Consider the following 12,743-nt stretch of genomic DNA (forward strand, 5'->3'; position numbering starts at 1 on the left):
CCGCCAGCGCCTGAGGGGCTGGCCGGAGGCTCGTTCGCGACACCGCCCTCCACTGCCCTATGGCTGTCTCGCTCGGGTACGCGCATACTCACACTCACGACAATACAAGGCAATGTGGAAGTATGCCCACCTGTTACTTCACCTCAGATGTCCCCATGACCCGATAGATTGTTTCGCTGGAAGGGTAGATAGTATATAAAGTATGCTTTACCTTGTTAGCTAGCTAGCTACATAGATAGCACGCTGGACAGGTACGTATATGTTACTAGCTAGCTATTTGATAGCCATACTGTAATATAGACTGACAGATAGATATGCAAATAAATAGTTGAGCTACATATCTTAATAGACTAGTATAGTAAGTTAGGGTGCAGTGTTTCCCACACATTCATTGATTTGTATGTTTAATAGTACATATAGCAAGCTAGCAAGTGTGCAGTGTTTCCCAAACATTCATTGATTTGTATTTTTAAAATTTGGACCATCACAGCATAGATTTGGCGCAACCTTTTCCCCCTCACTTCAAAGCCATTAGAAAGGAACTGTGGTGGTCTGCATGGTAACGCCACTTCTTAACACACTTGGTCTGCCACAGAGTAAGAAGACGTAGCAAGAGGGATCAGTGTCGCTATATTTATATATTATATATTGCTATATTTATTTATAGTATTCAGATGCCTTGACAGACTCTTTCAAAAAAGCGACCAGCAACCTGGCAACTTTGTCTGGTCGTGCTGTGACTGGTATGAAAGCACATATTGCTCTTCTCAACCAGCAGCACAGCACGGATCCATCTTGTTTGTGATGTTTAAAAAAAATGACAATAGAAGTGACAGAAAATAGTTCCATTTGTATTTGTAAACATTTTGTTTTGCTATGACAGCTCACTTTGTCTCCCCTACAGCGTCATGGTCAATTTATCAAATTACATGATGACATCATGGTGATAGCAAGCTAGCTCTACACATTCTCAGTTACTGTATGTGGAAAATGTGAGTCAGTCGTCATTTATTACAATTTCAAAGCAATTGAAGCAAAGTTAACAGGACTTATTACCTACTTCAGTAAGTATTGAAATCAGGGGGCTGTAAAGTTGTTATTGTGTGTTTGACAGAGAAAAACATATCATTTGTTAGCGGTCTAAAAGAAGGATGATTGCCAATGATGGAACAGGAGTATAGGACTGACTGATGTGTTTTATCCTATGTTTTCCTCTACCAGGTGGATACTGAACTAATAAGCTGGTGTGAAGCGTGTGCTTGTTCTCGCTGGCTGGCTGACTGAAATGTCACTACTGAAGGAACAGATAGGTGCTACAGTCTAAACTTAACCTGCTGCAAGTCACACACACACACATAGGTGAGACAATATGTGTGTGGCTGTGCATGCCTTGACTTAAACTGGCTGCTGCTGTCTCCACTCACTGGGTCTGTTTTGCAAGAACAAATGTATGACAGAGGGCGGGTGGGATGCACATTGTCTATATCTGTGTGTGTGTGTGTGTGTGTGCGTGTGAGACAGCAGCAGAAATTGTGACGGGGCAGCATGGTAATGGGTGGTCAGCTGGTATGGGGAGTATTCAGGGTGGGGGCTGTGCATTGTCTTCTCATGGCTCCCAACAATGCCCCTCTGAGCAGCTCGCCACACATCTACCAGTCACGGGCCTCTCTCCCCCTCTCTCCAGTGCTTTTCTTTCCGTCGGCCATATTTATTCAGCCAAGGCGAGGTGTAAAGTGAGATGTGTTGGTTGTTGGGAGAGCCACGGTGCCCCTGACCTTTGAGCGAAGGTCAAGCAGCAAGGCCTGCTGTCATATCAAAGCACATGTCATTCATGCTTGTGCTGCCACGATGCATTGCGCCTTCACATGACCACATATTCTCCTTTATGAATCATTAATAGCTCCAAATCTGTTTTTCCAAAAGAATGTGCCCTGGCATGCACCTCTACTTAATATTCATATATTCTACAACTCAGTAACTGCATTTTCAGATAAAAAGACATTTAGGAATATCTGCGTTCAAATAATGGTTTGTGCTTATTCATTAGTGAAGAGGTTGCATCATCACTGATGGACACACGCCCTCTTGTGGACGCTTGGTGCAGCTGTTGCTGTTCAGAGGTTGTCAACCTTGAGATGATGCGCGCGTCATCGTCACGTCTAAAAAAGGACAAAAAGGTGAACACCAACAAAGCCTACTGGATGCTTGAGAGGCTAATTGTTGCAGATGATCTGTTAAAGGGAACGCTTATTAATGAAGTTGTCTGCGTGTGGTACCTGCAGACACCAATAGGGGGCGCTAAAGGCAGGATGATGGCAGCAGATTCTTCGGAAGAACTGTAGAGATAAACTTATTTTTGTCTTTTTTTCGTTATATGTGTACATTTATATTATATTCAGCATAAATTCTATTTGGGCCAAACATTTAAATCACAAGGCACATCATTCTAAAAAGCCACAGTTTTGTTTTAATAACCTATTTAATCAGTTTGACACATTAAATGCATCATGAACAAGCGGATAGTCTTTATTCTCGTGCCACACCGTCATCAGAACACTCCACTCGAGCAGAGTCCTTTTTTGTTTGCCTGTACCGTGTGCCTCCCTGACACTGTGTGTCCATGACGCAAGTCCCTGCAGCAGGACATCGCCCGCTCACCTGGTTGAGGGACTCAGGCTAATCTAAAACCGATTAGGCTCCTTATCTACTCAGTGCTGCTTTTATGTGCTTTGGGACAACTGAAATACCATGCTAGAGGCGGCCTCTTTACCATCCCGGGTAACAGCAACATGACTCACAATGAATGCCAACGCCTACAATGAATCGACCAGGTGTCGGAATACATCCCTAACTTGTTACTGGATCTTAACACTTCATTTTAGCAATACATTTTGGCAAAAGAACAGTTAGGAAAAGGACTTTTTCTCTTCCAAGTGCACAAAGCAAGGTCCATAAAGGCATGCTTGGATGAATTTAGTGTGGAAGAACCCCCAAATTGGACCTCTGAGCTCACAAAATCCCTTGTTGTCTCGATGAACGTATGGCTTTTCACTTCCTGCAGGTGGAAAGCGTACCAATGCTTAAGTCCATAAAGTGTAGCACGCAAGTACACATGCACGCACGCACGCACACGCATGCATGCACGCACGCACACACACACACACACACACATGCACGCACTTAGGTTGGGCATGTGAAGAGTCATCCCATGTCCATGTGAAAGCAGTAATGCCATAATTGCCTTCATCCGGTTGACTTAATCAGGAACCTTGTGACGCTCGGCATGTCCGCCTCCTTGACTAGCAGCTCAAAGTCACACGACATTTTACTCAAATAAACACTACAATAGTTTTTATTTCTTCCAATTAATGCTCACTTTCTAAACACACGGCCCATATAAACACATTTACATAGAGTTGGAGCAAATAGATGGGTTAATTACATGTTTTTAAAAAAAAAAAAAAAAAGGTTAAATCCTTATAGTTTCTACACTATGTACAAAGACCGCCACCCCATTGTATAATGTACAGACTGAATGAATAAAGACAATGTGAGATTGCAGCGCAGCAGGGAGGGTTTGGGGGCAAAGATTTAGCTGCCAAATTTACTGACAAGTGTTATTTATAATCCACTTAACTAAAAGAAATGTCTTTTCATTGCTTGGCCCATAAATATCTTCAGGTTGTGCGATAGGGGGGTTGCATAGTAACCACCATCCCCATCCAAAGTGCAGACTCACTGTAAAACCATGACATTATGGTACATGGGAGGAAAATACACTGGCCGGCCACAACATTAGGTACACTTGCACGATGCTAATAGATGCAGGACGAGGGTAATAGTGTTAAATGTGCTATCATTGAATCAGCTGCACTGCACTGTGTTGCATGGATTCTACTAGATTGTGACAGTTTGATCCAACAACATCACATTGCTTTTTACAGCATATTTTTAAAATATGCTGTGTGTCAAAGTCAGTATCTTGGTTAACTACTCCTCTTGTTATCACTATGAATGTACAGTATATCCCTGCAAAAAGACCATTTCAAATATGTTTTTAGGTGGGGGTCGTAAAATCATCTCACACGTCCTCTTGTTCCTTTTCAGGTGGGAGCGGTGTAAGTTTTGGCAGTGGGGAGGAGGTTGGAGGTTGTTCAGCTCACTGTGGCCACTGCGGCCTCCTCACCCTCCTCCACTTTGCCGCCTTTACCCATGGACTTCATTTTGGCCATGATGTCAGTGAAAGTCTCCTTGACTGTCTTCTCCAGGATCCAGCCCTCGCTCTCGCTCTCAGGGTCCTCCGGGTTGGCCAGCGTGGACAGGGAGCTGTGGACGTACTGCAGGCCCACAGTCACGGCAACCTGCAGCGGCGGGGTGGGACAGGACCATGGATCAAATAAACTGGAGCATGGACACCATTCTGGTATCAGGTATTCGACCTCCAACTCAACAAACTGCATGTAGGCCTTTTATGGTTCACTTGCACTCTCTAAAGAGATCCAGGCATTGGTTGGCCTTGGGAACGAGGTATCGATTTCATAGTATTTCCCACCTTCTTATGTTTACAAATACGGTATTATTTTCTATGAATACAGTGTCAGATGGAAACTCCCTGGCCATTTGTTGTTATTTAGCAGATTTACCAAAAAAAAAAAACTCAACCATTTCCACTTTGTGTGTGTGTGTGTGTGTGCGTGTGTGTGTGTGAGTGGGGAGCATTTTGGTCTGGATTCGCCAAAGGTTGCGTACCCATTATCCATCCTTGTTAATGCTGCCAGTTTATTTCTCAGTGACAAAGTCAATGCAAATATAGGAGGGCATGGGTATCTTTCAGTGGAGCTCTGTGATATACAGTATCACATATGCACGTGTATTCATTGTGGACAAATAAGTGCCATCCCTGTGAGTGTGTCAAAGTCCACTATCTGTGCCAGCACCATGTGGCTTGCATAACTATTTGAAATCTGAGATCCCTCTAACTGGATCAGCTTGAATCCAGGTTTCTAGAGCAGGGTTTTGTCTGCTGGGTTTCTGTCTTGGGGAACATTACCTAAAACTGTCTGCAGCCCAGACAGGAAGTCAGACCAATTTAGCAGCAAACAAACCACTAGAACCTTATGTCCTCTTATTTGTGAGGTTCTCAGCACACCAACAGCTCACATTGTTGAGTGAAATTGAGCAAAAGGCAGGAAAAAGCAATATGTAGCAGGATTGCCAACAGTGTCAAGAGGTTCCTTCTTGGTGCCTTGCAATTAGGACATAAAGTCCTCAGCTGACATTTTACTCTAGACCAGGGGTCTGAAACCTGACTTACCTGTTAGGTAAGGAATGAGCTTGTCAACAGATCATTACTCAACATAAGAATCTAACTAACGGTGTCATTAAAGAAATAAAGGATACACAAGACAATTACTGCTCTCTATACTCTAAACATGTACTTTGAGCAAATATTTACAACTTACTGGGAGCCGACAGCTTCTGGCTTCCCAGCATGCTTTGTGGCACTTGTTTTGTAATAAGTTGCTACACTGATGTGTTTAGAGGTAACAAAGCTGTTTGTTATTCCTGTAGTCTTGTCACACTTACACTAAACTTTGATGTCATGTAGGGGGCCACGTGGGGCACACTATGTTCGAATCAATGAAATCTACAGTGCATGTCTGTAAGTTCAAATAGTTAACTGGCCACAATATTAGGTACATATGCTCACTCTAATGTGATCCAGTACAATAACAACAGTGATGCTTGTATGTGTGTGTCACTGACCTCCAGCATGGTAACCAGCAGCACCAGAACACCAAAGGTGGTCATCATGCCGCCGTAGTAGGACAGCAGGGCGTCTCGGCAGCCGCTCTTCCACACATTGAGCTCCTCAGTGTAGTGATCGTAGCTGTAGTGGGCCGAGTTGTTGGTCATCTGCTGCTGGATGCAGGGCCTGGGAGAGCCTGGGTTGCAGCAGCTAAAGGGCACACCATCCATCAGGTACTGGCCGTCCACGTTGCTTCCGATGCGGCTGAAAAAAACAACAAAAAGACCTCAAAAAGGTTAGTGTCATTTAAAGCAGGGATTAAAGGTGAAGAGTTTATTAAATGGAAGATAATACTAAATATTACACTAGTGTTGTTCATTTCCTAATGATCTAATAAATAAACCATTTGAATGTATGGAAATTTTTTTGTAAAAAGTCATTTCGAGTGTGCAGGAAGTGTTGATTGACATTTAGGGGTCAGAGGAAACAATCCACAATCAACCCGGAAAACCTCATTGATAACGGGGGGGAGGGGTTGAATACGCTAAACCAACACTTGTGGCTTTGTAAATGTTTAAAAACCTTATATATCACCCTGTCGGTACGTGTGAAACGTCATCCCAAATGTTTCCACCAATCACTTTCTCCCCCTGCAAAGCTGTAAAAGCTCTACAAATGAGCTTTAGCTTGACTCTTCCTCCACAGGCCAATCAATGGCTGATCGGACGAGACACTGATGCTCGTCACTATAATCCTGCAGCTTTACCAGTCATGATGGAGAGACTAAAAGGGACTAGTAGGCACAAACAAAACAGCTCTCAGTGTAACAACCATATTTGTTACATGAATGCCACTCAGACAAGTGTCAATCAAAAGTGGTGTGGTGGATGTGTACCTAATATTTCAGCCAGTGAGGGTATTGATGTGTACTTCAAATCCCAGTTGTGCTCATTTGACCCCTCTTACTGGTTTCTGCACGTAATCACCAAAGCCCCCCACTGCCAAGAAAACTGCCTAGTAACCCCCCCACCCACATCCTCATTGCCGTCACCATTTCTGTCATGCTAATCCTCGCGGGGCAACAACGCACCTGCCCTGACCTACAGTACCTTCACCCAGAATCCACTTATGCTTAACTCAGCCTCAGCCCGGCCTGCATGACACGTCATATTTCATATTTCCATGCAAAGCTTGATTATGTCACTTACTCTTTGACCTCCTTTGCGCTGAAGTCCAGGTACCGGTTGCTGACCCACTGGATCTCAAACCAGTCTCTGTAGTTGTTGTTTCCACAGCAACGGAACTCTATCTGCATCATGTCCAGGGTCCTCTTCATGTAGCAGCGTCCCGGTGTGTCCGTCTCCTTGTAGTACCTCATGCCGTTCCTCAGGCCCTCGGCCAGCGTAAACTGCAGCGGGATCCGCATCACGAAGCACAGCAGGGCCGTCACCACCAGCAGGGCATTGAAAACCACGCATACCGCCAGGAAGGTCTTCAGCATGGGCTTCCACTTGACAAACTTGGTGGGGTCCAACGAGTCGTAGCAGACTTTGCCTCCAAAGGCGTTGATGCCGCAGGCGAGCAGGCCCATCAGTATGAGCAGGTTGGGCAGGAAGTGGCTCTCGTTGTTGTCCATCAGTTCGGAGCGCTTTCGCAGCTCGATCTTGAAGAAGAGGCCCATGCTGAAGACCAGCACGCCAGCCATTACGGCGAACCAGAACAGGAACCAGACGCTCTGTGCGAGTTTTACTCGCTTTTTCAGATCAAACTTGACCTTCATCAAAGCCATTGTTCAATGTGGTGCGTCCTTGCTTGTCTAAAAAGAAATTTAACCCTAGAAGCCGTTTAAAAATCCAGTCCTGTCGTTTGCTTCGACAGTCTCCTTTGGTGGGTCAGCTCAGCCTGTAATCCATCCCACGGCAAAAAGCACTAAATAAGGAACCAGGAGGACCCTGGTGGAGCAAAAGTATGTTATTCTCTCAAAGCTACCGCCTCTCCCATTGTTCCCAAGACTCCCAGTTTGACGCCTTCCCTTCCCGCACACACCGGGACACACCGTCAGGCCGACGGTGGCTTTTCTCCCAGAGGATTGCTGAGGATCCTCATGATTAAACTCAAAGTTGCAGTACGTCATGCTAAGCTCCTGTAAGCGTCCCTGATCCAATTTGCAAAAAATCCCCCTCCACAAGATGAGCCTGATTTGAGGCTGCTGCCTGGGGACTTAATTGGTTTGACTGTTCACGTGGTCACCCTTACCTTGATGGGACTCACTGGGATCTCCAGGGAATCGTAAGAGACAACCCGCATGAAAGCGGAGCTATTCCAGGCCTGGAGCCATTCACAGGTACAGGTCTGCAAGTTCAACCCTAACCCTAACCCAGTGGAGTAAATTACGCAAAGAAACAATGGAACTAATCACACCCGTAGTAATCATTCTTGTCTAAAACTACTGTACATGCCAGTACACTTCTTAAATACCTTAAAGCAGGGGCCTGCGTTTTTTTATTGGCATTTGGCACCAAAAAAAACAGGAAAAAAACAGCACAATTAAATCAGAAAAAGCTGAAATCTTGACACCAATATTAAAACAAAGCTGCCTTTAAATCAGGGACAGGGCCGATCATCCAGTACAGCTATCAGATTCCGATACCAGTGTAATTCAAGTATCAGACATTTCTGATAGCACCTGTGGAGATTTCCGATTCACTAGCCACGTCTGGGGCTGCACGGTGCCTGAGTGGTTAGCATGTTGGCCACACAGTCAGGAGATCGGGAAGACCTGCGTTTGAATCTCTGTTTGGCATCTCTGTGCGGAGTTTGCACGCGTGCATGAGTTTTCTCCGGGTACTCCAGTTTCCTCCCACATTCCAAAAGCATGCATGTTAGGTTAATTGGCAACTCTAAATTGTCCATAGGTATGAATGTGAGTGTGAATGGTTGTCTATATGTGCCTTGCCATTGGCTGGACACCAGTCCAGTCAGCTAATTAGGATAAGCGGCAAAAAAAATGCATGGATGGATAGCCATGTCTGTGCTTTCATGTTGTCAGCAAAAGTAGCCAAAAGATTAGCAGCTAGTGTAGCCGTCTTGCTCACTTGCACCACACACACACACCTGACACGTTCACTGCCACACAACACAGTTGGATGTCACAAACTCTTAAACTACTGTATATGAAACTTCCCGGTGGTTGTCATACTTGCCTGTAGAGTAGTTTAAAGAAAATCAACAATAATGATAAAGTAGCAACCCAAAGTTATGTGTGACATTAAGACTTAGGTGTTGTCAGACTGTTAAATCAGGCTGAGCGCTTGTTTGCAGCTATGTTTGCTGATATTTTGTTTTCTTTTATTCTTTTGGCATGGCTGCAACAGACAGTATTGTTGTATTGTTCAATGAAGAGATTGATCAACCACCTCATCATTCTTATGGCATCTGTAGAAGATACAATAATAATGATATTAAAGCAAACAGAGCTCTGGTATCGGAATTGTATCAGCAGATATCCAAATTCAGGGATCAGATTGGAAGTGAAATGTGAAATGGCCAGCCACCTTTAAATATAGAACTTATTTTTTTCCTGTCCTGAAACATATTATAGTAAAATATTCAATGACTGAATGAAATGCTCCCTAAAAGATGTTTTGGATGCTAACATAAAATTAGCATGAAACATGCATCCTTTACACTTGTAGTTATGTTTATTACATTTTTAAAAAGGCAAAATGTGTTACAGAAGTGTACTGGGCAGAAATTATCCATGCAGATGCACACATATGGCATTGTTCTGTAAGACATGATGCTAACACAAAGCAAAAATCTAATTCAAGCTGTGCTGTTGCTTGAAATTAAACACTGGATTTAAATAAGCACTCATATGCTATTAATATTCAGTTTTAGGCTTCCCATGTGGTCCTCCGCTCTGCTTTCGGAATAACAGCCCAGTTGGGGGAAGGTGTTCCTGCAGCGAGCCAGTTAAAGTCGTCCACCTGATCCCAGTTGTTTCGGTCCGGGTCGAGTCCGGCGGCACGGAAGTCGTCCTCCAGCGTGGGATAAGACCAGGAGAAAGGGGCAAAGCTCACCCTTTGGCAGTCCTCTATGATGGCCCGGCTGGTGACGTGCAGGTAGACCAGGGTGTCGCTGGTGTTGTGGGTCCGCAGCTGCTGGCAGGCCAATGCCAGAGTGCTGTGTTGACATTGATCCACAAACACTGAGGTGGAAACGGGTCCACACAGGATCTCACAGTTGTCAATGTGCTTCAGGTGGAGAGTGCTGGGGGTTCCATAGAGACACACTTTGCAGTTGGACAAGTGAGACAGCAGCACATCCTCTTTCTGGATCTCCTCTGCTGTCTTTGCAAGGACTGTGTTGCTCATATGAGAGAAGCCACACTGTACACCAGCAGGGTCTCCTTCCACTTGTGTACTATCACATTTTTCAGGTGCACCATCATTTAAAGGGTCCATCACTGATTCGGGGGCTTTGTCTGCTGCTTTACAACGAGCCCGAAAAGCGAACTTCTTCTTGGGCAGCGCCTGCTCTCTCGTCTCGGTGAGACAAGTTTGAAGTTTCTGGAGGGCAGCCTGGGCTTGCCTTTGGTCGTAAGTGGTCAGAAATACCATGCTGTCATTGAGGAATTTCTGCAACTGTACCGTTTTATTCGTAGCCTCCTCCAGCAGCTGAGCAGCCGCCTTCTGGTCCACTCCCATGCAGCGAGACAGCAGCTCCTCGATGGCCGCCCGCTCGCCGGAGAAAGTGCTGAGGAAGTAGTCGACGCTCTCCTTGATGACGGTGTGGTTCTCTTTGGCTTCTTTTCTCCGCTCGACGTCCTCGATCCTCGCCTGGTGGCGTTTCAGGAGTCGTTCTTTCACCTTGAAAACACCATTGTGGCCTATTAGCTCATCCGCCTCCATGTTGTCGCGCTGCTTTGTACCTTGTCACGGAGTGATGACCTCAGTAGCCTTCTTCCTCCTTTGCCCCCTCAAGAGGCGGGCGACGTTTACTAAGTAGCGCCACCTACTATACCGGAGCTGAACTTTCAATATGGCTGCCCTAGACGTAAACAAAGTACTTGTGTGGACTTGTGCATACCAACACCTTGCATTGCTGTTATCATGATATTAATAATCACCACTATATTCTCTAAGAACAACATTAAAAGATGTCACGATTATGGTAAACATACATTGATTTGGCAGCTAGTGATTGTCAACCACGACAAATTTTCACTCTTAACGTTAATGTCTGACGTTAATAGACGTGTGTTCTTTGATTAGGTGCATGGAGGTGTGTTTGGAGGTGAACACAAACAGACTGGCCCTTTTCTCCAAAAGGAAGAAGACCTGGACAGTTATTTTGTCCATCTTGTACAGTACATGATCCATATTTTCATAATTATTGTTTAGATACTACTTTTGACACTTTGCCCAAAGTAAGCCAATTGAGGAATACACACCACTATTCGGTGTTTCAGTACTTTTTTTGACAACTTGCTGTTCAAGGACAAGGAACTGAAATGCAAAATTAAGACCTCTTGCTCCAAAAGAAAGATCTAGACCAAGTTATTTAGGGCAGATTGCATGTTTTGTGGCTACTTTACAATGATGTACTTATCCATGTTTAGTCACTAATCTTGAGACTGAAGCTTGAAGCTGACTGTGCAATGCAATACATTACAACAGCAGCAGTTGTTGTGTAGCTGTCAGACACCACCTGGCCAAAAATAGGTCACACTATAGTTATTGTATTTCATTGGACTGCCTCAAACTTTGTTCACAGCACGCATTCGCCTTGTCATCGTTTCTATGAGCTTCTGTTACATTTAGTTCCGTGGAGGAAGTGGGGGAGAGAAGGATGTTGGCTTAGCTGAGATCCATCATGGACAACACCTCTCACCCCCTACATGACACTGTGGGTTCCCTTAGCAGCTCCTTCAGCAGCAGACTGTTACACCCACGGTGTAAGAAGGAGAGGTTCCGCAGGTCCTTCATACCAACCGCTGTCAGGCTCTACAACACCTGCACCACCTGAACCATGTTGTAGTCACTATGTCACTTTACCTCCTCTGTAACTGTACTTATAGTATTGGTTACTTACATTGTATTATTTTTATCTCTATATAATTTTTTTCATTACAGTTTAATGTTTACATTACAGTAGTGTTTACAACAGGGTCACTTTTACAGTACTATATTATTATTTCATGTGAAATAAGTACTTCTTATATCTTTTATACCTATATTTTATCTTACCTTATTTTGTATTCTTTTCTTGTGTATCTTGCTTGCTGCTGTAACAAGTGAATTTCCCCGCTGTTGGATTCATAAAGTACAATCCTATCCTCCTATCCTAGTTCTGTCCAGAGATTTTATTAGTTCCATCAACCTCCTTAGATGTTTCCTCATGCTTGATGCTTTCCGATAATTTCAACCTTCTCAAACATATATGAACATTTTCCCATGTGGTGGTTTAACAAATGAGAAGCTTCTCACTGCATCAGTTGGGGTTAAACAGCTGAAACATTAAAACCCATGCAGTAATTATCAAATGGTAGGTTCTCACCTATTTCCTTAGTTTTTTTTCCAAAATAAAAAAACATTACCCCCGTCCCTTTCCTTTTTGTTTTTTGAATATAACACCCCTGTACTATAGTGTCTGTAAATGTGGCTATTGTGGCAAAGTAATTTCCTGCAAAGGAACGACATGAAAACTGGCTGTGTATGAAAGGTGAGTGCATGCAGGTAACTTCCACCACACATTATACACAGGCAATTGTCATGACAGACGTGTAGGTGTGGCTCACACATCAGAGCCCCGCCCCCTAGTGTTGACAATGTAATTTGATATTGGCAATATTTTGGGGGGGGCGGGCAGCTAATAGTGCAGTTTTAATTTAAGTTGGACATCATTTATGGATAATCAATTTTTCAATCATAACACCTTGATCCACACCCGGGCTAAAAAGTCCACAGTGGCGTTCCCGCTCACTGACTTG

General features: G+C 44.3%; 2 protein-coding genes and 1 long non-coding RNA gene across 3 annotated transcripts; 1 reads left to right on the forward strand and 2 right to left on the reverse strand.

Annotated features, from left to right (window-relative positions):
• The first annotated feature begins 114 nt into the window (after nt 1-114).
• On the forward strand, nt 115-2,171 carry LOC129167914 (uncharacterized). The gene is made up of 3 exons (XR_008566187.1): nt 115-251; nt 1,222-1,359; nt 2,048-2,171. It is a non-coding gene; the product is annotated as an uncharacterized LOC129167914 (long non-coding RNA).
• A 1,165-nt stretch (nt 2,172-3,336) lies between these two features.
• prph2a (peripherin 2a (retinal degeneration, slow)) lies at nt 3,337-7,860 on the reverse strand. The gene is made up of 3 exons (XM_054753641.1): nt 6,958-7,860; nt 5,767-6,013; nt 3,337-4,361 (listed from the first exon to the last, which is right to left on the reverse strand). Exons 1-3 carry the CDS (start codon nt 7,536-7,538, stop codon nt 4,155-4,157), a joined length of 1,035 nt encoding a protein of 344 aa, XP_054609616.1. The 5' UTR covers nt 7,539-7,860; the 3' UTR covers nt 3,337-4,154.
• Nucleotides 7,861-8,590: 730 nt separating this feature from the next.
• Nucleotides 8,591-10,714, reverse strand: tbcc (tubulin folding cofactor C). Its single transcript, XM_054753642.1, has one exon. The coding sequence runs from the start codon at nt 10,660-10,662 to the stop codon at nt 9,646-9,648; it is 1,017 nt and encodes a 338-aa protein (XP_054609617.1). The 5' UTR covers nt 10,663-10,714; the 3' UTR covers nt 8,591-9,645.
• Nucleotides 10,715-12,743: the final 2,029 nt, after the last annotated feature.

Source organism: Dunckerocampus dactyliophorus, chromosome 15 (assembly GCF_027744805.1).
Source record: "Dunckerocampus dactyliophorus isolate RoL2022-P2 chromosome 15, RoL_Ddac_1.1, whole genome shotgun sequence".
NCBI lineage: Eukaryota > Metazoa > Chordata > Actinopteri > Syngnathiformes > Syngnathidae > Dunckerocampus > Dunckerocampus dactyliophorus.